At 30.9% G+C, this 24,851-nt stretch overlaps 3 protein-coding genes across 5 annotated transcripts; 2 read left to right on the plus strand and 1 right to left on the minus strand.

Annotated features, from left to right (window-relative positions):
* The first annotated feature begins 135 nt into the window (after window positions 1-135).
* On the plus strand, window positions 136-24,843 carry LOC105250957. Of its 3 annotated transcripts, XM_011257381.3 has the most exons (22): window positions 136-915; window positions 1,886-2,457; window positions 3,356-3,466; window positions 3,792-3,883; window positions 4,066-4,152; window positions 4,468-4,571; window positions 17,111-17,175; window positions 17,388-17,547; window positions 17,807-17,955; window positions 18,038-18,242; window positions 18,329-18,490; window positions 19,180-19,461; window positions 20,064-20,312; window positions 20,585-20,760; window positions 20,906-21,055; window positions 21,284-21,566; window positions 21,798-22,007; window positions 22,222-22,372; window positions 22,459-22,681; window positions 22,757-22,886; window positions 22,964-23,084; window positions 23,215-23,960. In XM_011257381.3, the coding sequence occupies exons 2-22, from the start codon at window positions 1,901-1,903 to the stop codon at window positions 23,958-23,960; spliced, it is 4,413 nt and encodes a 1,470-aa protein (XP_011255683.1). In that variant the 5' UTR covers window positions 136-915; window positions 1,886-1,900. The 3 variants fall into 3 exon arrangements, with proteins under 3 accessions (XP_011255683.1, XP_025264738.1, XP_025264739.1); XM_025408953.1 differs by lacking the exon at window positions 136-915 and having other exon boundaries at window positions 1,870-2,457; window positions 23,215-24,843; XM_025408954.1 differs by lacking the exon at window positions 136-915 and having other exon boundaries at window positions 1,870-2,457; window positions 21,284-21,560; window positions 23,215-24,843.
* On the minus strand, window positions 5,472-13,885 carry LOC105250945 (electron transfer flavoprotein beta subunit lysine methyltransferase-like). Its single transcript, XM_011257355.2, has 3 exons — window positions 13,752-13,885; window positions 9,698-10,223; window positions 5,472-5,870 (listed from the first exon to the last, which is right to left on the minus strand). Exons 2-3 carry the CDS (start codon window positions 10,212-10,214, stop codon window positions 5,512-5,514), a joined length of 876 nt encoding a protein of 291 aa, XP_011255657.1. The 5' UTR covers window positions 10,215-10,223; window positions 13,752-13,885; the 3' UTR covers window positions 5,472-5,511.
* LOC105250953 lies at window positions 15,077-16,868 on the plus strand. Its single transcript, XM_011257368.3, has 2 exons — window positions 15,077-15,422; window positions 15,965-16,868. Exons 1-2 carry the CDS (start codon window positions 15,367-15,369, stop codon window positions 16,278-16,280), a joined length of 372 nt encoding a protein of 123 aa, XP_011255670.1. The 5' UTR covers window positions 15,077-15,366; the 3' UTR covers window positions 16,281-16,868.
* Window positions 24,844-24,851: the final 8 nt, after the last annotated feature.

A 24,851-nucleotide genomic window follows, 5' to 3' on the forward strand; every position in this document is an offset into this window, starting at 1 on the left:
TGAATAGCTGAGGATATTGAGGAACATGATGTAAGAGAGTATATATTAATATGTGTGTGGGAATAAATAATAATATAAGAGAGCATAAATTATCGATTTGAACAGATTTGAAAAATAAACGTTATATAAAATAACGAAATTTTTCAATAAACCATCCGGAAAAAATAAATTACAGAAATTTTCGTTGCTTCACGCTACTCTTACAATTCCGTCAAGTATTCATGTCAAATTTATAAATAGCGCCAAAATTTGAATCACGTGTATGTGGATATATTCAGTGCGAACCTACGCTGTGACCTCATCTCCCTTCTCCCTTCCAGGAAGTGATACCGCGCATCGTAATATACATTGTACACACCGTGGATTAGTCGGCGTAGGGTGCACATCTCGGGGGTGCGTGCGCGGACAGATAGATCGTCGGTTCGCGGAAGGAGGCTAACGCCCAGCAGCCCGGCAGATCGCGCGACAGATATTTATGTATCTCGTGATAAGCATCACGTAAGAGAGCAACGATCAGTATCAAGTGCGTACGACCTCGCAAGGTCGAATCGAGGCTTCTCGATCACTCATACATCGTTCTTTTATCGCCACTTCGTGGCAAGATTGTCGAGCCGCGAATCGCATATCGTCCTGCGAATCTCTCTCGACGATGTACCATGGGATCGATCCAGATGCACCGGATGCGCCCGGAGATTTGCACTTGGCGCGAGTAAGTCTAGCTAAGCGGGAGATCTCCAGGTTCTTCCTGGACGTGGGGATATGTCGACATCGTCATGCTGGAGCATCATCGATGCCAAGAGAAACTAGGAACGTAGCCGATTGAACGGCAACGAAGAGAGACAACGGAGGCAACTCTCGCGATCGTTTATTTCGGAGTATCGCTAAAAATTATAATAAACTTAAAGTTAAAGCAAGGTGAGCAATTATATTGCGTTTAAGGTATATCAATGGATCGTGGTCGTTTGGATAGGAAAATTGATTATATCGTAAAAGATTAATAGCATATATGATTTTATATTATTATAAAATATTTCTGATATTAATTGCGTTTAAGTCAATGGATCGTGGTCGTTTGGGTAGTAAAATTTATTATATTGTAAAAGTTTAATAGTATATATGATTTTATATATTATTATAAAATATTTCTGATATTTCTGATTTTCAACATTGTCTTTCATCTTTTTTCTAATTTTCTAATTTTTGTTGTAATTATAAACATACACATGTATAATTTATAATTTTATACATACGACAAAAATATCATATATATATATATATATATATATATATATATATATATATATAAAATGAGACAATAAACTCATAATAAGTTCTTTTAATCTTATTCAAAAGTTGTCAATCTCTAAAAACGCGATGTAATTTCAATAATTTTCGATAAAATGTGATTTTTGCGTTCATTTTATTCTATTCTTCATCTGTTTATTTTATTCTGTTTATTTTATTCTGTTTATTTTATTCCATTGAAAAATAATTTATTTTATTTTATTTATCATTTCATAAATAAAAGATAATTCTGAATATTGAATATGGGATTACTATTGGTGATTTCAAAATTATATCAAGCATATAAAAAATATATGTATTATCATTTTATATTCAAATTTCCGGAACTTTAATCATCGACCGAAATTAAGATAATATCTAGATTAATCGGGTATATATATGATTTTTGAGATAATGGTTTCAGAAATATAAACATTAAGAAATAATAAAAGCATTAATCATAACGTTAACGTTTCTACTGTTATTATCTATTATTTTTTATCATTTTCATGGATGCAATTTTAAAAGTGCATTTGTAAGAAAATATCTGAGATTATTATCATGTATTTTATTTTTTATGCCATTACTTTTCATGCTACAGATTCATCGAGCGACGATGAAGTCGACTGTATCTGGCGCCTTTCTTCTTCTGTATTTCTGCTGCGCCAATCTACCGAGTGTTACCACGAACTTCGATTCGTTTTGCGGTGGTCATTTGGCGGGTCCTAAAGGCGTCATACATACGCCGAATTTCCCCGGGCCGTTTTCGGTCCCGATCAAGTGTCGCTGGGTGATCGATGTGTCCGACATCCCATCGACCAATAGCTCCATCGTCGTCTACCTGACGCAGCTCTACGTCTACAAGGGACTTCGTTTCACCGAGTACGCGTATTACGAGTCCGAGACTATGAACTTCGGGGAGACCTTGATAAAGGAGGTGACAGAAGGTAACGTCTTCGAGTATCGTCTTCTCAGAACCTTCAGGCCGTTTCTGGTGGTCGACTTCGAACTCGATCGACTCGAGGGTAATCACGTCAGAGTGTTGAACGATCTGTTGGACGTGTATGGATTCAACGTGACATACGAAATGACCGAGGAACATCCGAATTCTGAATCCTGCACTGTGCGTGACTGTTCCTTCGCGGGGAACTGTCTCGTCATCGCGGATTACACGTAAGTTTCTAAGTTTTTATAAGCTATTATATTATTCTGATACTAGTGCATGCAATGTATCTGCATATCTGAGCCGACTAAATTAATTTTTAATATATTTAAAACCAACACAAATTTTTTATTTATTTATACAAAATAATTGTAAAAAATATAATAATATAATAATGTATAATATAGTGAGAGATAAATAATTCTGTAGGATGAATCTTTAAAATAGAATATGTATACTTAAATATGATGACGATTTTAAAAAATGTTAAATTAATTTAAAAATTTTCTCTACAAACATAGTACTTATAAAGACGAAATTAGTATAAAACGTCCGTGTTATTCAAGTTAAAGAGAAATTTTTCAAACAACTCTGCCATGCGAAAGTGTAATTAATGTCGGAAAATTCCTTCCATTAATTAAGAAAGTCCAAGATATGAAGCGAATACGTGCGACGCGTAAACTTGCATTGAGAAAGCTAGAAATTTAATTGTTAAAATCCTCGCAATTATATAGTCCGTACTAATCGTAATAGATAGAAAATTTTAAGTTGTACATATGATACTTCTATTTAAGTTGTATCTTTAGTTGTAGAAAATACTTTATGAATCTATATGGAAATTTAATGGAATATTTTGTTTTTTATTGATTCTAATATGCGGATTATGTTGTGTATTAATATCATTTAATATATGTGAAACATATATTCGCGAAGTTGTTATTTTGCCAATTCTCGATCTGCGAAAATTAAATAAATATCTATGAAAAATAATTCTTATATCGTAAAATTATTTTAGTACTCATGTTTTTTTAAAATGATTTTAAATGATGTTTTTTTTAAATGATTTTCTCTGCATTCTCCGCTATGAACGCATGATTTTTTATTTTGATTGTTATGTTTCTATAACAGGTCTTTCTGGTGCGAATGTTTCAACGGTTTCAGCGGAAAAAGCTGCAACGAAGGTTCGTTATGTTTCAATGATGAACATAATCCAGTTTGTCGAAACGGAGCTACATGCAGGTATATACATATATATCATTGCACAATAATCATAACATTTAGAAAATTTTATTTATTTTAGAATAAATTACATGATTATGTAAGTACATACCTTTTATCCATTATCTTCTATCCTATATTAATTTATATAAACTGATTTTTAAATGAAAATTTCTGTAACACATACAATTATATAAATATATTCGTTAAATATTTCATTATACCATTTGAGTATATTTACATATTTGTTGCAAATTATTGGAAAAGTAGTAAATATGAACTATTTCTTTCAATAAATGTTAATGTTTGAATAAATAATAATCATTATTTTTTGTTCGCTTTACAGACAAATTGGGGCAGAAGCAATGCATTGCGATTGTTCGGTCGGTTATGTCGGGCATAATTGTGAAACTCGACTTTTGGATACTTTAGACACTGGTAATATTTTATATTGATCAGATAACTTCATCTGTCTTATTTCTTTCTTGCGCGAATTATTCATGTTTATATTGCATTGATGATAAAGCCGAGTAAAACACGAATAGAGAAACGTGTTGAAACGCGAAAATTTCTGGAATTTTATACGTGAATTCTATAACTGACTAATTATCTCTTTGCAGAATGTGCTTCGGAAAATTGCATACTGCAATGTCCACTCGACAATCAGCAACCGTGTATTTGTAAAGACGGCACGAAGATATACAACAGTGAGTTTCTTAATGTTTTGTATGCATAGTTTATCACATTTATTGTCGTCACAATTTCTTATGTATTTTGCATGCAAAGTATTGCAATTTTTTTAACTATAGACTTTAATTAAATTAGACTTTATTAGACAACATCTTTTTAAAACATCCACAATATCAAATATTTGTGTAACTAAAACAGTCAAATATATTAAAATACTATTAAAATAAAAAAATTAAAGAATAAGATTTCGTATTGCTGAAAAAATTTATAAATCGAAGAAAACAGCGAACTTTTTAAACATTCTATATAGCGCATGGATTTTATGTTTATAGATCGATCGAGATACGAGTGCAGAATCAAATTATCGAATGTTACATCTCTCCGCACGGGTCTAACATCGCAGCATGGAAGTTTGGAATCAATCGTCAGCAAACAAGTGAGTAAATAACTTAAAAATACGTTAAACTAATTTTATATAAGTGTTCGATGAAAATATATTCGGATTTGTGTCCAACGACAATAGCTTATTAAAATGACGCAGATTCCGTCCGATGCGAGATATGACACACTTCATAAATATTTACGATAAGAATATGACTGCACATGCTTTAGCGAATATAATATGAAAACGAGATATGCACGCAGATTGCATAAGGAAATAGAATTCCCTGATATTAAAATATCATATACATGTACACGCGCGTATAGACGTATTTCATTGGAAACATCACGTCAAGATTTCCCCGCGTGGAATTATATCCGCCGTTTAACGTAAGCAGAAGCATGACATCGCATGTGATCTTCGTCATCACATGCGATGAATTTAAATCGCTGTTGTTAGGTACAATTACACGATATACGTTTATATACATGTATATGTCATGACAAATTTTGTCCATTTACGTCAATGCGCTGAAGAATTCTTAAATGTACGTCTCTGAACATATACAAACATGCCATTTTTTATAATTCAATCTATGTAAATAAATCCAAAGAACAATCGATTAACCAGCTATTATAGCTTAAGCAAATCTTAATGTTTTTATTTCACAATAGAAGAAATATGCAATATGTTAAACATATTTACTTGAACATTAGTAAATTTGTTTACGATTATATTTCTTCATAATTCTTTACGATAAATTTTTATCTAACATTTGAAAGGTAAAATAACATATTTTAAAACAAACGTAAATTATATTTACATACCTTAAGAAATTACATACCTTATTATAACTTATTTATTATTATCATAAAATACTATTTTATGCATAAAATGTTTAAATTATCAAATCTTTAATATAACAAAAATATTAAATTTTTTTATATTTCCCTCTCTTCTAATACATATGTTATTTCTTTTTCTTTGTTTTACATTAAATTCTACATGTATAATTACTCGGATTAAACTCCCATACAGTGGCCGTATCAAAACCATAATTTTCCTTCCTGACATTCTCAGGCAAAGAATATCGTCGCAATAATCTCATTCGCTTCCTAAGATCTTCAGTTAATCCGTGTCTTCCCGGATCTCCCAGATAAATTTGCGCACCTCGTATGTACTCGTGTTCCAACCACACAATTAAAGTGTTTGCTATCTCTTCATCGTATAATAAGTCACCGACAAAAATCACATCGTATGTATCCTCCGGTAATTCTTGCAACAGGTTTTTCCACGATATCTCAATGTTCACGTTATTTAATATTGCATTCATCGCAATAGCTACACAGGCGACTAAAACAAAAAATACATCTCATTAATCATAAAATGTTAATTAATTATATATAATGTTAATCTTATATATTACACAATTAGTATCATTAACAATAAATAAACGCACATATCTCAAAATATGTGTAATATCGAAATAAAAATAATTTCTATTAGATATGAAGCACTATTTTCTATAAAATATGTTTTGTTAAAATATTATATTTAATGAAAAATATTAATTATAAAATAAAAAACTTAAAATATAATTTAAGCATTGTTGATATATTTTATTGTTAATATTTGCTATTTTAAATGTTGCATCCTTACTGTATATATTTTTTTAATTAATGTGCAATAACATCTTGACTAGTAAAATTATTTAAAAATTGAATGGACAATTTTTTTATTTAATTATTATTTAAAAACCGCAAACTTTTATTTTGTTATTATTTTGATGTCTACGTGATGACATGAACGAGATTCTTTTACAGGTAACTGACCGTACCGCGCACACGCAGTATCACGGCATTCTATATAAGTCTGACTCATACACCCTATTAATAGATGTATTCATGAATAGTCGCACCGTTCATGCATTTTTATCTATTATTGACATTGCCATTGACTTCACTGTTTGGTTTTGATATTATAAGGTCTTTAAAAATCGTTATCTGAAAACTATCACTCAAAAATTATTATATAAAAATTGAAATTCTTGTTAAGAAATGTGATGTGTGCATATATGTAAGATGTGTTTCAGTTTGATTACAAAAACTGTTTCTAAAATATTGATAATTTCAAAGTAATTCGTAGAATTGTGTTTGGAAAATACTTGGGTATTTCATAAATTTTCATGTACAAACACTATTACGTAAACGCATAGTATACGAATAAAATATAATGTGTTTATATATTAACTATTATATAATATTATTCAAAAATTATCTGAAACTGATGTGTGATAAATAATACATTTATCTCATACAAGAATCAAATCATGAAATAATCTTCGCTTTTGAATATCAATAGAAATAATTAAGAGAAAGTGAAATATATATCCTTGCGAAAATGAAATGTCCTTGCCTCCATATCGATTGGAACTGAAAGCGTGCCAGATTAAATGCTAATTGAATAATCTTATTCCGCGAACTCTAAGATTTGCGAGAGATAAATACTATTGGGAAGTCCGTTGATTCGTTATGTAACATTTCCGTTGAATGTTTTCTGTATGTAAACAAATCAAAATTTGTTATACAAAAAAGCAAAAGATTTTATTAGTGCAACGATATGATATTATATTTATAATTTTTCTTTTTTTAAAGATCGGATTCTTAGAAATTACAATTTCTAGATTGTCATGATTTACAATATTGAAATTATAGCGATTTCTAATGTACAGATATTTTATATTAATTTCTATTTTTTTATATTAATTTTTATTTTTAATAAACATATGATTATGTTTATTAAAAATAAAATTAGAACATGAATCAAAAACAGATTATGCTCTTTAATAATTTTATATATATTTATTTATTTCTGTAATCTATCTCTTATATGAGAAGTTAATATTCTTAATTTTTTCTGTTAGGTTTTTAAAAAGAATATAACTTGTCAATTGGATGCTACGTAAATGCAATACTTGGAATTAACAACCTTTCACTGACGCACGAGAGGTAAACCCTTTCTCCTTATATCCGTGTAAAATCCTGGAAAACCCGACTTTTAAGTGAATCGTATTTTAATTTCTCGACCTACTTAATCTTCCAGAGACATAAGTAAGATCATTTTTCCATCTAAGATAACATCGATCTAATTAGACAAGTAGAAAAAAGAGATATTATCATCATTAATTCTTCGAATTTAAATCATAAGAGAGAATAATTACAAAAAATTTAATTTTAATCTTAAATTCTCTGATAAGTGAATGAAAATAATTCTAATTCTATTGATGAATAAGTGTATAATAGAAAATTGAAAGATACGAATTATCACGTGTTTCTCTAACATGCAATATGTAATTATAATGTTATATATTAAGAACGAATGACTTTTTTATAATAACTGATTAAAGCTTCAATCAATTGGTAAAGAAAGACGCATATCATGTACGTCAAGAAGAAGACTCTTCGACATGTACGTTGATCGATAGAAATACTCCAAGGAGCATTAATTCTACATATCATGCGTAATATGAAATGCAAACTCTCAATATCAGCATTATTTTGTTCGACTCGTGCAATTGTAGGCACGATGAGTAAGCAAATGATAGAACGATAGATTTATTCAAACGCATTTTTTCCTGAATCATGCTCATGGAATCCGGTTTCATCTGCCTGTGGCCTGGAGTCGTGCCAATCTACTGCCGTGTACACACATTTGTTTCTCGATAGATAAATACACATATGAAGTTACGAGTGACGTCAAAGGGGCTTTTGAGTATTCTGGAGAGTCTTTCGGAGGTTCCTTTTAATTTCCTGTGACTGTCGAGATTTTCCGACTCAATGATGTAATTAATGAGGCTCGAACGGGTCTTCCATTGCGAGAAAATTCCTATCGAAGACTTTTCAGAAAAGAGAAAAATTTCTGAGATCTTCGTAATAATAAAGGATAAGAAATATGATTAATTCACGAATAGCTATGAAGCATGAATTTGACATTCCATCTTTTCTACTTCTCTTTGTGTTTTTCTCTTCTGGGAAAGGAATTTCTGACGTCAAAAGTCATCTCACAATGAAAAACTCGATTGAAGATTTTAGTTATATTCTATAAATTTAAAAAATGCATTATATAGTAGAAATATATTTATAGAATAATAGCTAACTATTAAATAAAAATAAAAATGGAACAAATATACAGTTATATATAAGAATATATTTATACATATATGTTACATATATATGTAAATATATGCAATAATATATAACAATAATAAGAATCTTCAAAAAGGATTCGCTTGCAGTATCCATTGTCAAACACTCTCTTAGGGCTATATAAAATAAATCCCCTTAACATTACGCCACTGATTTCGTCACATTTTTTTATTCTCTCGATCTCGGCCCGAATGATAATCGAGATAGTGCGCATATGTTATTTTCTCTTCCTTTTTTACACTCGATAAACTGTCGCGAAGAGCGAAAGTTCTCTCTTCGTTTTTCGAGGAAATGGTGAACAAACGCAATATTGCTTGTGCGTCGTATTGTATTATCTGCGACGTTGATACGCATATTTATTCTGTCTACGACCTGTCGTAATAATCTTTTATAAAATTTTATAAAATAGATTGTTAATCTTAAACGTGATCGGGAGAACGTAGATAATATTTTTTACGATAAATTTCTTTCGAATATTTTTTATAAAATTTTTTATAGAATTATTAAAAGCGATAATTATTTAGTATCATTAAATATCGCAAAATAAACAATTAAAATATTTTATACCAATATCATTACATCATTGAAAAATATTGCAACGTCATATTTGCTGCAATATCACAAATATTGCAACATACGTTATTTTTAAATATCTGAACGGTATTTTTTCAGATTATCGAATTTATCTCGTTAGACCTCTCCATGTGTGGCTTTTTCCTCGCGTCTGTATCTAGGTAACCATATTATTATCGATTAAGTTATCATGCAAGGGCGTTATAATTTTAATTGAGCGATAGGAGTGTGCCAAGAAAATACTGAATTCCTGGCATTTCGTTTTAATTGTTCGTTCTTTGAATATAATGTAAAATATAATTTGCTCAATAAAAAATTCATAACTTTCATAACTTTCAAAGTATAGCTGATAAAAAAATCAAGCTCTTATCAATTAATAATTTTTATATATTACGCACTAACTTTTGCTGATATCATTCGCAATAATCTTGCAGGTCCCAAAAGTTAATTTCGTAGCTATTGCCGTAGCACCACATCCCGCACCCAAATCCAAAATTCTTAATGTATCTTTTCTCGTATGTCGCATTGTTATAATTTTTTTTCTCTCGTCGAGAATGAATCTCGTCAGTGCTTGACCTCCGGGCCAATATATAGACCAAAACGGATCCTGGAATACGTTTCTGATCGAAGGATCGAATCTGCTATTCTCACATTTTTCGATGAAAGGCTCGTGATATAAGGGACAATTCTTCGTCAACAGAAATAATTTCAATTCCGGAGTCAGATGATCGCAAGTGATCTCGGTATTTTTTAAGATCGCGTTCATCACATCAGAATGTTCCTCGATGAATTTTCTAAGCAATGTTCTGTGGCTATTACGTAGAAAGTTGTCCCATCTTATCTCCTTTGTGCTTTTTGAAAATTTTCGTACGAAAAAATTTTTCTTCGAACGCACAATTCTTCTGACAAGCATCGCCATCCTCGAAATCTGGAAAGAGAGTTAATTATAGTTCGTTCACAGCCACACATGCTGCGAGGAAATCTAAAAATATATTCATTTAAAAATCAAATTTACTATTTATTTTATCGCGGTATATTAAAGAAGAAGAGACATAATTATTGATTATTTGCGTTTTCCAACGAAGACATCGATAAGTAATTATCTCCCAAGAAGCAATATCGCAATAATGATAAATTCGTGTCTTACTTTATATCTACGATAAGATTATCGATTGACTACATTTGTCTTGAAAATCGCAAATGCAGAAAATTTTTAGTTCAGCATTTAATTATTTTAAAAACATATGTCATTTTTCGATATTTTTCAATATCGGTTTTTCAATATTTTATTATCATAAGGCATTGAAAGCATTTTTGCAATGCTTTACATTAAACGTTTATTTCGTTTAATTTCAATAAAAATATCTGTCTGGTTGCAATTATTTCCCTGGAGAAATATAATTAATTATTTATACTTCTCCAGGGAAATTTTTTATAACTTACGAATGCTCTTTAATGCAAAGGGCATTCGTAAGTTATAAAAAAAAACTATTGCAGACTCATAATTAGATGATCTACATTTACATATTTTATTTCGAGATAATATCTGATTTTCAGTTTTAAAAAATTAAAAATATTATTTTATGTAATTTAACAGAATATATTTAAAATACATAATGATTGTAACTTGACCATCTTGTTGATAATCATCGATATATTTATCATTCGTTGCAACGAATTAATTAATAAATTGATTTTGAACGGTTTGATTATCTCAACGGCTGTGTGATATATTTAACTATTTTTAGCTTTTATGGAGAATCGACCTTAAAAAGACTTCGAAGATGACAGTTTGTGTACTGGGTGCATTGGGATTTCCCCAACAATCCTGTCTTACAAAATATCCCCTGTACTGTGTTGACAGATATGAAAGAACATCTGCGTGGTGACTCTGTGTAGTCTTGAATAGAAATTAGAAATTTCTTAGAAACATAATTTTATAAAAATTCATCCATAAAAAGCTTTTTAAATTATAATAAGTTGAAACTTTTTTTAAAAATATTTTTATTTCTTTCTCTTTTTATGACGCTTATAATATTTTTAATCATAAAACAGGTTGAGAAAATTCTTGAACAATTTTTTTATCCTTTTCCATTATATTATAGTGCTTTTAATAAATTCCATTATATTATAGTGCTTTTAATAAATTTATACTTATTAAAAGCACTAGCGATATTTTATATTAATTATATCTTTATAAATAAATTAAAACGATACTTTAAATCATTTAGTTTTACACGAATAAACTTCTTCAATTTATCTCGATTTATTTATTTTTTGCGATTTTAATCCGTATTTTTTTCTTTTTTTTTCAAATTAATTGCTCTCTTTCAATTGACGTAATTATGTAATTTCTCTTGTTTTATCATCGAAAGAAGAGCATTCGTTGCGCAATACGCATACTTTTAAGTAACATTGTTAGCAAATTGGACTCATTATATTCATTACAAAAAGGATTTGGTAACAAATATGGTTACGAAGATAAGCTTTAATTAATAGTTATGGTAAGTCTTAAATTTCTGTGATTTATATACCAAAATAGAATATATGGAATTCATATAATCGTGCCTTCGAAATTGTTATGCACTATAAACAGAGTTTTATTTAACATTTGATATTATCCCTCTATCAATATCATATTATATATTAATATCATATTGTAATAATATTTTTTATATTTTTTTCTTTTTTAATTACTTAAAAAATATGATATATGCCATATTTATATTATTCTTACAATATTACTACGAGGAAGCAGATTCTAAAAATTATTTTATTGTACAAATAATTATACGAATTTAAACAATTTTATATTTTATTCTTTGTATATCTAATTATTTTATATTTTGATTATATTACTAATTTTTAGATAAAAGTGAAAGTATACGTCATAGAATTAATAAATGCCATGTGATACTTTTATCGGGAGATCCTCTACTGAATTTATATTTCCCGAAGAGAGTTTTATAAGCTTTTCCGTTATCACAGAAATTGCGCAGTTGATAAAACACGGAATAAAGTCTCTGTGACTTGCATCATCTTTCATAGGATATATATATATATATATATATCATTGTAACCCGAGATATATGTATAATCAATCAAGTATTGGTCGCAGGTTACAATTCATCTGCCAAAATGAAGTTTATTGACTCGCATAGTCGCCATGGTCGATCAACGTGGTTATTCCTAGTCAAGTGCTTGCGGATGATGAAACAAGACATTGATACCAGGCACATGTATGACGCAATTTGCAAGAAAGAATCTTTATAAGTGTTTTGCCATTTTTTACAATTAATTTTTTTAATATACAAGATAGTTTCAAAGTTTTTTCAAATTGTTCTTTTTCTAAAGTAAGAATCAGATTAATGAAGAATATTTGGAGAAAAGAATTTTTTTATACTTATAAATGATTTTCTAATTTTATTTTAACTTTATTATATTTTTTTCCAAAATTATATCTTAAGAAGGAATTTTATTTTTTAGAAAATGACTTATATATAGGACTTTGCATATGTTTATACAATCCATTTTTAGATTAAAAACAAAACTTTGCATTACTAATATATGTATTACTAATACGTTCTTCATCTCTTTTTTTAAACATGAGATTAAAGAATTAAAAGTGATTGGATTTTAAATAAATAATAAAAATGTATTTATTTTTTTTCTTCAGATTTTGGTTCTTGTAATGAATGTTTCACGAATTGTCAATGAACTTTGTTAAGAAACGCAATGTCAATAAACTTTGTTAAGAAACACAATATCATCATAATCTATGGATAACATTCGTAAATCGAAGAAATTGGATATGAGATCGTTAGATATTATCATACATATTGATATAACGTGTGATCTCAATCTGTGAATATTTCTTGCCGTCAATAGAAATTTGTTTACACTGCTATTATTTGTAAGTAATTATGTTTTTTCCTGATTATCGGAAAATTCCAATAAAATTTTCTTCCCGCTGGTTATTTGATAAATGATCTATGAGATTATTTAAATCTATCATTTAAACGTAATTATTTTATCAGCGCTTCAAAGAAATCTCTATCAATACATATTTATTATTCATTGGAATTAACAAGAATATTTTGCACCACAAATATCGAGAATTAAAATCATGAAATGAGAAACGACACGAATTCATCAATTCTGAAGAATTTTTAAATAATAAAGTTGTTTGTTAAATTCTGATTTTATTTATTTATTAGTTAATATATATTAATATCACAAAATTCCGAAAAACTTGAGATAATACTCGTATAACATGTATTGTAAAAAGTGACAAGTGACAATTGAAATGGGAATGCAAAGATAACTTGCTTATTCAAGATTCTTTCAAGATTGTCTCCTTTCTTTAATATATATAATTAAAAAGTAATTAATTATAGTAATACAGATAGAGATATATACAACGGTAAAGAAATTTATATTTTTCTCCTTTTCTCACCTTGACCTTATACTTTAACTGATGTTTCGCTGAATCGTTTAAAAAATATGCAAAAGCTTATAGTTGTTTATCGATCAGCGTGCGACTTGTATAATACTGTAGTGGCGTTAGAATGAATCATACAGCTCTCTTCACGAATCAGTTTCATATCAACTAAATTTATCATTGTTACTTTTTATCTCGAAATTCTTTATGAGATAAAATTATTTCGTTTTCTCTCGACAATCAGATATCGATTTTAGATATTCAACTTTATTGTCTGGTAATACAATATTTGTAACATATGTACCTTTTTCTGACACGATTTTCATATAGGATGTACAATCTATTCAATTGGTCAATTTCATAAAGATATTAATTGTCTTTTAACCTTAATTTTAAATTATTTACTGATTCTTCTTTGTTTTTGTATAAGACTGTTTTTAGATAAAATACCAAGTTTTCGGGAAATCTATATTCAAAAAAAATCATAATTCTATTCTCTCTGGAAAATTCAGTACAGAAGTTTAGTTAATATATTTCTCTCATTTGAGTAACCTTTTTCCTCGGTACAGAAGTTCAGTTAATATATTTCTCTCATTTGAATAACCTTTTTCCTCGGGTTTTCCTCGAGTAATGTTCGCGCCAGGTATTTACAAATAACAAGCTTTATTATGTACAGTATCGGTCAAAGGTTTTATATCATTTAAAAATAAAAAAGTCGTTACTTTAATCAATAAAAATACATATATAAATATTATTAATTTATATTTTATGAATGTTACTTTAATATCGAGAGAATTAAAAATTTTAACCAATAATAACAGAAATATTAAATTTTTTTATTCTTCAAAATAATCTCTCTTTGTTTTCAATATTGTCACATATATTTTTGACATTCTTGACAATAGTTTTTTTTTAATTGTTATTGATTCCAGCATGTTTGTAAATAATTCCACAGTTGTTTTTATTTTTGATAAAGTCTCATTTTTCGGATATTTCTACCAAGCTCATCTCACAATAAGGATTAATATCCGATGATGACCAGAAAAGCTATTTTTTTTAAATCAAAAATTGAATATTTCTGTTATTATTTCTTATAATTTTTACAATATTTTAAAACATATGATAACAATAATAAAACATGAATTAGTAACATTTATATATTGGTAACATTTTTGTTCATTAATGTAACGACTATTTCTATAAGTACTGCAATAATTTTGATCGGTACTGAACTGGGGATATACCCCAGCAACAGTGTATTCGGAATATCCGTAGTAATCTGGTAAAGGAGTGGGCGACAAAGTGGTAGGGGAGCGGTTACTATAAAAGGTGCGCGCGCCAGACTGTGAGGTCATACGCCGTCAGAACCTGAAAGAAGTACGTTGATCTTCTGCTCGAAAAGATATTGCGCGAGTTTGCATCAGAATATAAAATCGAGTGAAAGCGGAAAAAAGGAAAGCCGCCAGTGATTCAGTGGAGAAGATAAAGCTATAAAGTCGCATTTTCAACAGTGTTGAAAATAATTCGTCCAACGGTCGACAACAAGACTCTGAAGATTCCTACGTTCAGTGAAGTGTGTAAAAGAGGCATATTGAGGATTAAACCATCAAACAAGGAGTTACTGACCGATATGACTCGCTGCCAGGAACCGCAGTCCTATCACGCACAGACCACGATGGCTGACAGGTAGCTATCGAGGATTTTCACGTGGCTCTCAAGCAACACCCTCGCGTACGCGCATGCGAACGACGGGTTGCGCGATAGTCATAGTTCTCTCTCGATGACAAAGTGATAAAGAAATGCTTGGTCACGTCATTAACAAATGACTTTTAACTTATCTCCCAACAAATTAAAGTTTCATATTGCGCAATCGAAAGCTTAGCTTGCATTTATAACGATATCTTCTATATTTCTTCCATATTTTTATATCTCTTCGATATCTTCGATAAAAATTTTTATATCTTAGAAATAATCAGACTTGCAAACAAAATTGTAGCATTTTTTGGATTTTTTAATATATAAAATTGTAACATTGTAGAAATTATTATCCGAGGCAATTAAAAAATATAAAAAAATGCTAGAATGTTACGCCTCCTTGATATATAAGCACGTAAATTAATATTCGCTACGTCATAGCGATACGCGAAATTCCAAGCATCGCTTTACATTGTCACGTCAGCTTATGTAACAATATAACGCGCAGATAATTGATCGAGAATGACTTACAGCGGAAAATCGTCATATGAGGAATCACGCTATGGACGCACTATCACGTGCGGTATGTTGCCGACTCTGCGCGAGCTGGCTTCCAGAGGATGCAATAACCGGGGAAGCGTTTGTCTCGTGCCTTTCAATATCGAAATGGACGCAGCTATTCACCTTCAAATGACACTTCTCAAAGCTTATTGCCGGGAAATGGGAATCGAGGTGATGAGCGTGTCCAAGGAAGTGATACAAGCCCATTTGTGTCCAGGAGGCACGGATCTATCGTGCGTCCTAGTAACCAAGGACGATCCATTTTTCCTGTTAAAGTTACCAAAGTGAAACTCGAAAACTCAATATTGAAAAAATTGAAAAAAAATTTAAAGACCGAATTACGTGCGGTCTTTTACCGAAGAACGGTCTCCAATATTGAGGAGATGTGCATCAGAAGACAAAGGAGGAAGAGCTTTGTTTCGGCATGCAATGTGTCCTACGTGTCTCACTAACGAGGCTGCTGATAATGGATTATATATTGTAAACAGCGACATATTGAATCTATCTCGCTATTATGTCTGTTCTCTTCTGTCTATTTTGAAAGCGTTTTCTTTCAATCGTCCTTTTTCTTTCTTTTTCCTCCGACGTTCAATCATCTGTTTCTACTTGAGAGCGAAAAATGTAAGACAGTTGAAAAGAGCAGATATTTATTGTTAAAACAAGTATTATGATCTTGTCACCAAGTGGGTGATGCTTCTTTTGGAATCGATTACTCGATTGGTTGCTGGATAAGAAATATTGATTAATGTATGTAATATGTATATTTTTCAATGTACAGTTCAGTGTAATAGTTTGTCGCGAGACAAACTAATCTTTGTTGTGTATGGTTAAAAATTGACAAAGCGTTGTCGAATAAAAGAATACCATCATCTCTTTGATAATAAAATTATATGATGTATTAATCAAATATGTGTATGGTTAAAAATTGACAATCGAAACGTTGTCGAATAAAATACCATCTCTTTGATAATAAAATTATATGATATATTAACTAAAAATAAGAAGGTCTCTTATTTTCTTTCTTCCCTTGTATCCTTCCTTTATATCTCATTCTATCGTATCATTTTCTACTTTGTAATCGATAATTTCATTTAATTTATTCAAACTTTTTCTCGTAGCTTGCAAAATATTTGAGGAATTCCAATATTACTTTCATGGAGGAATTAAAAATTCTGAACGTGACGTGAGTAGGTACACATTCAAGGATAAAAAAGTACAGTCATATGCAGATAAAACGAACTACGTTCCAAATGATTTTGATACATAATTCTTTGAAATTAATTATTATACTTGTGGTAAATTAAAATCTCACTCTGAGACATTTAAGAATATAATTGTACTTTGTACTAGAAAATTCGCTAAAAAATGATTATTTTATTATGTGTTACTCAACAGACCCACGGCCGAAGTTACTTTTCATTTCTTCGGAAATTCCGACGATGGGGATAAAATTCGCGAATCTCTCAATCGACTCGTACAACGTCGACGTCTCAGCGAAATCTCACTAGAATCCACGCACTTTACATTTCAACAAAAGCCCGCACTTAAATTACAGGTATATAATTGCATGAGTAATAAGCGATATCTCTGATTATTATCATGATATCAGAATAAAAGGATGTTCATATAAATGTTATGTGATTAGTAGATAAAGTTACATGAAATTTAAAAGTCATTCTCTGCATCTTTTTCTAACTTTTCTAAAAAAGAAGATTATAATTATAAATTTTAATTTATACACAATAATCAATATGTTCGTGGATGCGATTAATTATTGCACAATTAAAAATTATTTGAAAATTGTTGCTTTTTAGAGTCTGAAAATTAATATGAACATTAACATGAACGATTATAATCTCATTCATTTGGGAGAGGAAATTGTCTTCTGGTGTGTAGCTCAAGGAAGTATAAAATTCACTTGGTACAAAGATGGCATGTTGGTAAACACAAGCAAAGCTACCAGGTATTTAGAATAAAATACATATTCATTCTCTTATTGGCTAGATTTTTTCGACTCATATATTCGAATAACCTTGACATTTTAGAGAAATAAAGATTAGCGATTTGCCGAATGACGGATCGGATATGTACGCATCGATGTTGAGAATCGAGAAGGCGACTTTGCTTGATTCTGGTCAATACACATGTCAAGTGATGGATTGGAGTGTACAGCAATGCAAAAGTACTTACGTCGAAGTCAGAGACGAGCCGGAAGTAAAGGTGATACCGATGAGCGTCACTATAGAAAAAGTAAGTTGATTTGTGCCTCTGCCGAAATGCATGGAAAATTAAAATTCCGAAGAAGACGTATATTATACAAACGATTATTCGCACAGGGTAGCAATATACAACTGACATGTATGACTCTCAACATGCGTAACATCGGCATCGGATTCGGTTGGACTAAGAATCGCGCTTTGTTAAAATTGGAGCCCGGTCAAGCAGTTTGGGAGGATCTATATCCAGCGGGTAGCATTTTAAAGATCACTAATATTCAGGTAAAGAAACTCCATATATAACTCATAAGATATTTAAATTTTTTTAATTTTAAGTAGATGTATGGGGACGGTTCTAACCCAGGTCCTCTCAGGGAGGTGAGGTGCGAGGGGATCTCAGCGGAGCGGGGGTTGCGGGGGGGGGGGCTCACGTTGAATGACAAGCATAAACAAAAGAGCGGTATTCTTTTGAAAAGGATTTTGAGCCTAATCCTTTTTTGGGTCTAATCCTTTTTTGGGTCTAATCCTTTTTTTTGTTCTTTTATTTTATTTTATTGTATTTTATTGTATTTTGAAAAGGATCCGCTGAGATCCCCTCGCACCTCACCTCCCTGAGAGGACCTGGGTTAGAACCGGCCCTATATATCTACTATTTTAGAAATATATATTTAATAAAAAATTATAAATATTTTAATTTAATAATATTTGAAAATAATATTCAATAAGATAGATTTGTTTTATTAAATTAGCAGTTTTTTAAATTATAATATAAATACTATTTATATGAAAAATGTTAGTCATAAAAGAATTTTGACTGTTAAATCTTTGTAATTCTCTTTAATGCTTCGGTGACTCATAAAAATCTCTTTTCTATCATTTACATGATGGAATTAACACATACATTAAAGAAAATTAATCGATATATACTTTTAAACATCGTTTTATTTCAAAGCAATCGTTTGATATTCCAGAAATCCGCAATCTATACCTGCAACGTAGCACACAAATCCATGTCCGTCCGAGTTGAAGTCATGAATCGAACATTAATACCGATATGCCTCAACGGGGAATCCTGGGGTTTGCAATGGCCGGTCACTGCACCGGGATCGGAAGCCCTGTTAGAATGTCCTCGATATTTTGTAGGCCGACGAGTATCCAGGCTATGCTCGATGAAAGACGCTACCACACCTGAATGGCAGATACCGGATTTTTCATCTTGCTTATATGAGCTGTTACTTTTACCTTACAATAACGTAAGTATTTTGATTTTTGTAACACTCTATTATAAATTTAGAATTTGCGAGGAATTACAATAATTTATTGACTTAAATGTGATTGGTGAAAAAATTAATAGAAAAATAGGTAAAAAAATTAAGAGAATAATATTCTTTTATATCTCATTTATATTTTACATTAAATTTATATTTCAATATTTATTTTTTATATGCACTTTTTAGGAATTTAAAAATAGCATTGTTTATGGTTTAATATAAAATAAAATATACAAAATTAGTCAAAAATGTTAGCTTTTTTTAAATTTAATGTTTATTTAAATTTTAAATTACCATAATTAAAGTTTAAATGATACAATATCAATTATTAAAAGTAAGAAAACCAAACGTGAATGTTGGTACGTAAATGAATTTAATATAATATGCAAATACAAAAAGATAAAAATTAATAATCGCAACAGGACACTGATCGCGAAATATTTGCACAAATTCTAAAGAAAAATTTAAATTTCTTTTTAAATATAGACAAACGTAACATTTCGATCTGATCCAGATCTTCTTCAATAATAAAATATAATCCAGGCGGCATATCCAATATTATATAAAATCAATCTAATTTATAGTTTCAAAGTCTGATGTTGGGTTATCAAAGTACCTCGAGCTCAGACACGATCCTCGCTTTTTGGGAAATCTTGCGAAAGCGTACATTGACACTCTATCCTGGTGAAGGTGATCGCATAATGATCATGTTGGCGGAAATTGAACGGTATCAGCACAGTACCGATCCATCGGATGCATATATCTCCGCAGAAGCTTTAACTCATATAATAAATCATATATTGAGTTACGAGAATTCGATTTTAAGTCAAGAGGTAAAGACGGCCGAATTATAATGTCAAACCAAGGAATAGTTTCGAATAACAGATTTTAATAACATTTTTTCTCGGACAAAAGTTGTTTTACTGGCTGTATAAAGTTTATCTTGATATAATTTTCTTCAAAAAAAAAAAAAAAACAGTTAATACCCAGAATTCGTACGAAAAATATTGTTATTCAAAACTATTTTATATTCAGAATTATTTTCTTCTCTCTATCTGTTGCATCTCGACTAAATTAAGTTACGAAATTCCATGTTTATTCTTAGAAGCTATCAGTGCTGCTTCAGCTTACGCAACGCAATTTAATTCATTGGTCCGAACAATTGAAAAGCATAAGCAAACATTTATCCCTATCATCCATGGTTGTGGATATTCAACAACTGCAATCTCACAACGGGGATAGTATTACGCATTCTCTTCAGATACCTTCGACCGATTATGTGTAATTATATTTTTAGATCATATCTATTTTATATTATTTTTCTTCTGATAGATTCTTTTGTCTATATTTTGTCTATATTTAAAATCACATACATATTTACAACTTTTATATTTTCATCTCACAAATAATCTCTTATTCATGTTAGATATCCTGATTGGTATGAAGACAAAATAACTATACGATTATGGACGAAAAAACAACGCAACATAAAGTCTAACAACACATTTACTGGAATCATTATTATGTACAAAAATATGTCACATTTTATACCAAGAGCGTACGTTAAAGAGCTTGAGTAAGTTGATTTATTTGCAAAAAATCGAACGGTTTATTTGCGAAAATAATCCAATCCACTTTTTTGTAAATCTTTTTTAAAAATTTTATGAAAAATTTATTTAAACCAAATAAATAAGTAAATTAAATAAATAAAAATTAAAATCAAATTAAATTTTCGTAACTATAAAATTAATTTCTTCAAATTATTAAAATACATAAAATACGGAATACGATTTTATCATCATAGCGATGGCACAGATTTGGAATTTCGGATAAACTCTCGAGTGATCACCATCGCAGTTCCCTCTTTTGGTGCCGATAAACATAACAAGATCTGGGTTGACCTGCAAATTCGACATTTACAAAATCAAACGGGTTCCTGGAACACATCATGTGGCCTGATGGATAACGCAGGATCGTGGGATCTCAATACTTGCATAGCAAATACAATATCCGGCGATGTAACAACGCATTGCCTGTGCCCTACTACGGGTACCATCGCTGTTTTCTTAACAACTCGTGCGGTAAAAGTATGACTTCAATTTAAAGAAATTTCATATTATTTCATCATTTTAACATTTCATATTATTTCATCATTTTAACATATATACATATCATTGAATTCCTAAATTAAATAATTTATTTCCAAACCATCTTATATAAATCTTCATTTAAAAAAAATAGATATTGCATAAAGTTTTTTATAGTAAATAAAAATAATATTTTGCCATTGTTTATTATTAATTTTTCGAATATTATAGGTAGTATTGGCGAAAACGGAGCAGACCACGTTCATTATAATATTCGGATGCAGCAGTTGTCTTGTTCAGTGCTTGCTATCTGCTCTGATACTAGGTACCTTTTGGTGGAAGCACAAGAGCTGGCTGAATTTTTTAAAACTTCAATGCTGTAGTGCGTTAATGGGCGCGATGGCAATCTTCATTTATGCTATCTATACTAATCTCCCAGAAGTAATTATATCCTTGTTAAAGTAATTTGCAAGGCCTATATTAAATATGATAAAATGATCCTTATACAAATTATATCAAAACTTATGTTAGTTTCTGTAAATTAACTTAATATAGACACTCCGTTCTGGATATAACTTCACACATTTAAAGACCTTACAAATTTGATCGATTTCAAACTTGGACATTTTCATTAATGCTTTCTTATGTGTTTCAGTCATTTTATTCACTCGTAGCGATCGGATTAGAAGCATTTCTCCTCGTAGGCATGTCCGCACCAATTTCCGAAGCTCTAATAGTATATGCTGAACTCACACAGATTCGACCGAGTCAACATCTTCAACCAACAGTAATCGCCGTGATAACCGGTACGTATATTTAAATAGATAATTAATAATTTCACATGTAAAATATCTGTCCAGACATCATTTATATTTATAAACGTTTATCTTAGGTGTCCCAATCTTGGCTGTATTCGCGACCGAATTAACAAATAAAAGTACTGGATGGCGACACGAATCCTGGTGGCTCATATATGGCAGTGGCGTCTATAACATATTTGTTAGCTGCGCTACGATGATGTTTTTAATATTCATGTTACTATATATGGGGGTGCTCCACAAAGTTCACACATTAGTGGAAGAGAACGTGATGAAAAGAGAAGCTATAGAAACGAGGTATATATAGAATTTTCCATAAAATTTATAACAAAAGATCTATGAGACAAAAACGACCGATTTTTCTTATTATAGAATACGAATATTACATCGTGCGGCCATCGTTATATGCGGTATCATCGCCATGGAAGCATCCTCTATTTTTTACATAAATTCGTCGTCCGTAATTTTCCACTATGTATTCGCATCCTTATCCTTTGCTCTGGTAAGTTTTACAATTCGTGATAATTGTACTGTCAAATAGTAGATATGTTGCACTTATTGACTAATATTGTTACATAGGGTTTTAAAATAATAATTGTATACATCATTAACGGTGAGATCGCTATCATTGGGCCAATGTTGCGAAGAATTAGATGGAAACGCAATGTGGACGAGGAACAGACGTCAGAGCCCATCAAAGGTATGATATAAATTTATTTATTTGAGATTCTCGATATGTATTATGATATTAGAAACGAGGGAATTTTCTGACAAAATATTTAAAAAGTATTACGAAAATATTAATACTCTTGTCACATTATGTCCATTAGTGTGTTCAAAAGCTGATGCAGAAGTGGAGAATGATTCAGCGATTCCTCCAGCATCCTCTTCAATCATTGGCGAGTTATCGTACCGAGAGGTGCGAGGAGTCGCCGCGGGTAGCATAGATATGCGCGAGTTTATGAGTTCGGAATCATCATCCGGATACACCAAATCCGTCCCCGTTCCCGTGACCGGCAGATTCCTGCCAGAAATCCGAGTGGACCATTCGGACGACATCGATCTGGAGAATTACAGTACAAGTCCGCGCAAATACCAGGAACCGCCGACTGTGTTTGTCGATCCAAACTTTTCTGCACGTGGTTCTCGTGTCAACGACGTGGTGACCTACGGTGGCGTCAACGATTGTTGCAGCTTTCGTAATGAATATCGTGGCGATGGTAAGAGCTTTCTGCCGGTGGCGAACGTGTCCCCTGAATGCCCTTCGGCTAAGGTTCTCTGTAGTGCCGATGTGGAATCACGATTGGGTGCCATGCCGGATGTCACGTTGGCTGTGAAGAGCGATGTCGAACTATCATCACGGACAAACACGGAGCTGAAGAATCGAGAACACGTGGTGAGCGCCATCCCGGATATTGCCAATACGAGTGAACGTAAACAGCCTGACGGTGAAGAGAAAACTCCAGAGATCGTAGTGACCGGTAACTGCGACAGCACGACCAGCGGTATGCTGGATCGTATCTCTCACGATCTCGACTATTTACTTAATCGCACGCACGCGAAAGAAGGAGCTTGAAGATTAATTGAGATTGCAAGAAAAGAAACAGTGAGAAACATATAAGTAAACAATTGTAGATTATTAAATTTGTACAAAACTGGTTTTTCGTCTCACAAATATTTCCATATATAAGGTAATCATAATTTGTCTCACGAGTGTAAAGTGTAGTTTATTTATGGGGTAAAATATTAAAAAACTGATATTATGTTTATCGCTATATAAGACTAGTAGTGATTCGTATAATACGTTGTAACGTATATACGATCGTACTTGAAAGGTGTAAATTAAGCTTTAAAATATTTTGTCTGTTTTTATTTCTTAGTCTCGCGTACACCTGCATACGTCAGACTAATCGTAATGTGATCGCTGATTATAAATTGGCATAGTCATAAGAAAAAAATACGAAAAGTAATTATCATCACATTCCATCCATCAGAATCAAGTATAATCTTAAACTTTTCGTGCTCCATTTATATTTACGTCCATTGTATGTGAGGATGTTGTGTGAGATTTATCGTATCCCCTCTAATAAACAAATATAAAAATCAAAAGTACAGTGTACTGCATAAGCTTTCGCGCGATTCTCACCCATCGAACGCAAATTTTCAAAAAAGATGAGGTAATCCAAATAATAGTACTTTCGAGTTAAAGTATTTATTTATCACTGTCATCGTACAGCCCTTTCATAATATCCACGAGTCAGTCGTCGCGCTTTTTTTTTTCGTCGTTTATAATTTGTATTATAAAGCTATACACATTCAATTTAGTTTGATAATCTACTTACATACTTAAGATCGAAGTTTATGTTGTTGTAGGTAGGTAGCAGATACCTCTAGTTAGGGTTAGTCGTTTACTTAATGAAAAATGCTTCACTGAAAATTGATTCGACCGAGGTAAGAAATTGGAGCG

Source organism: Camponotus floridanus, unplaced genomic scaffold (genome assembly GCF_003227725.1).
Source record: "Camponotus floridanus strain SB8 unplaced genomic scaffold, Cflo_v7.5 scaffold24, whole genome shotgun sequence".
Lineage (NCBI taxonomy): Eukaryota > Metazoa > Arthropoda > Insecta > Hymenoptera > Formicidae > Camponotus > Camponotus floridanus.

Bases quoted from the DNA above. Each gene is read 5' to 3' on its own strand.
- LOC105250957 (XM_025408953.1), top strand. From the start codon at position 1,877: ATGCTACAGATTCATCGAGCGACGATGAAGTCGACTGTATCTGGCGCC. The intron at 2,458-3,355 runs GTAAGTTTCTAA...TTTCTATAACAG, and splicing joins CTCGTCATCGCGGATTACAC to GTCTTTCTGGTGCGAATGTT. The intron at 18,491-19,179 runs GTAAAGAAACTC...TTGATATTCCAG, and splicing joins TAAAGATCACTAATATTCAG to AAATCCGCAATCTATACCTG.
- LOC105250953 (XM_011257368.3), top strand. From the start codon at position 15,367: ATGACTCGCTGCCAGGAACCGCAGTCCTATCACGCACAGACCACGATG. The intron at 15,423-15,964 runs GTAGCTATCGAG...AATGACTTACAG, and splicing joins CAGACCACGATGGCTGACAG to CGGAAAATCGTCATATGAGG.
- LOC105250945 (XM_011257355.2), bottom strand. From the start codon at position 10,214: ATGGCGATGCTTGTCAGAAGAATTGTGCGTTCGAAGAAAAATTTTTTC. The intron at 5,871-9,697 runs GTTAGTGCGTAA...TTTTTGTTTTAG, and splicing joins TGCGAATGATATCAGCAAAA to TCGCCTGTGTAGCTATTGCG.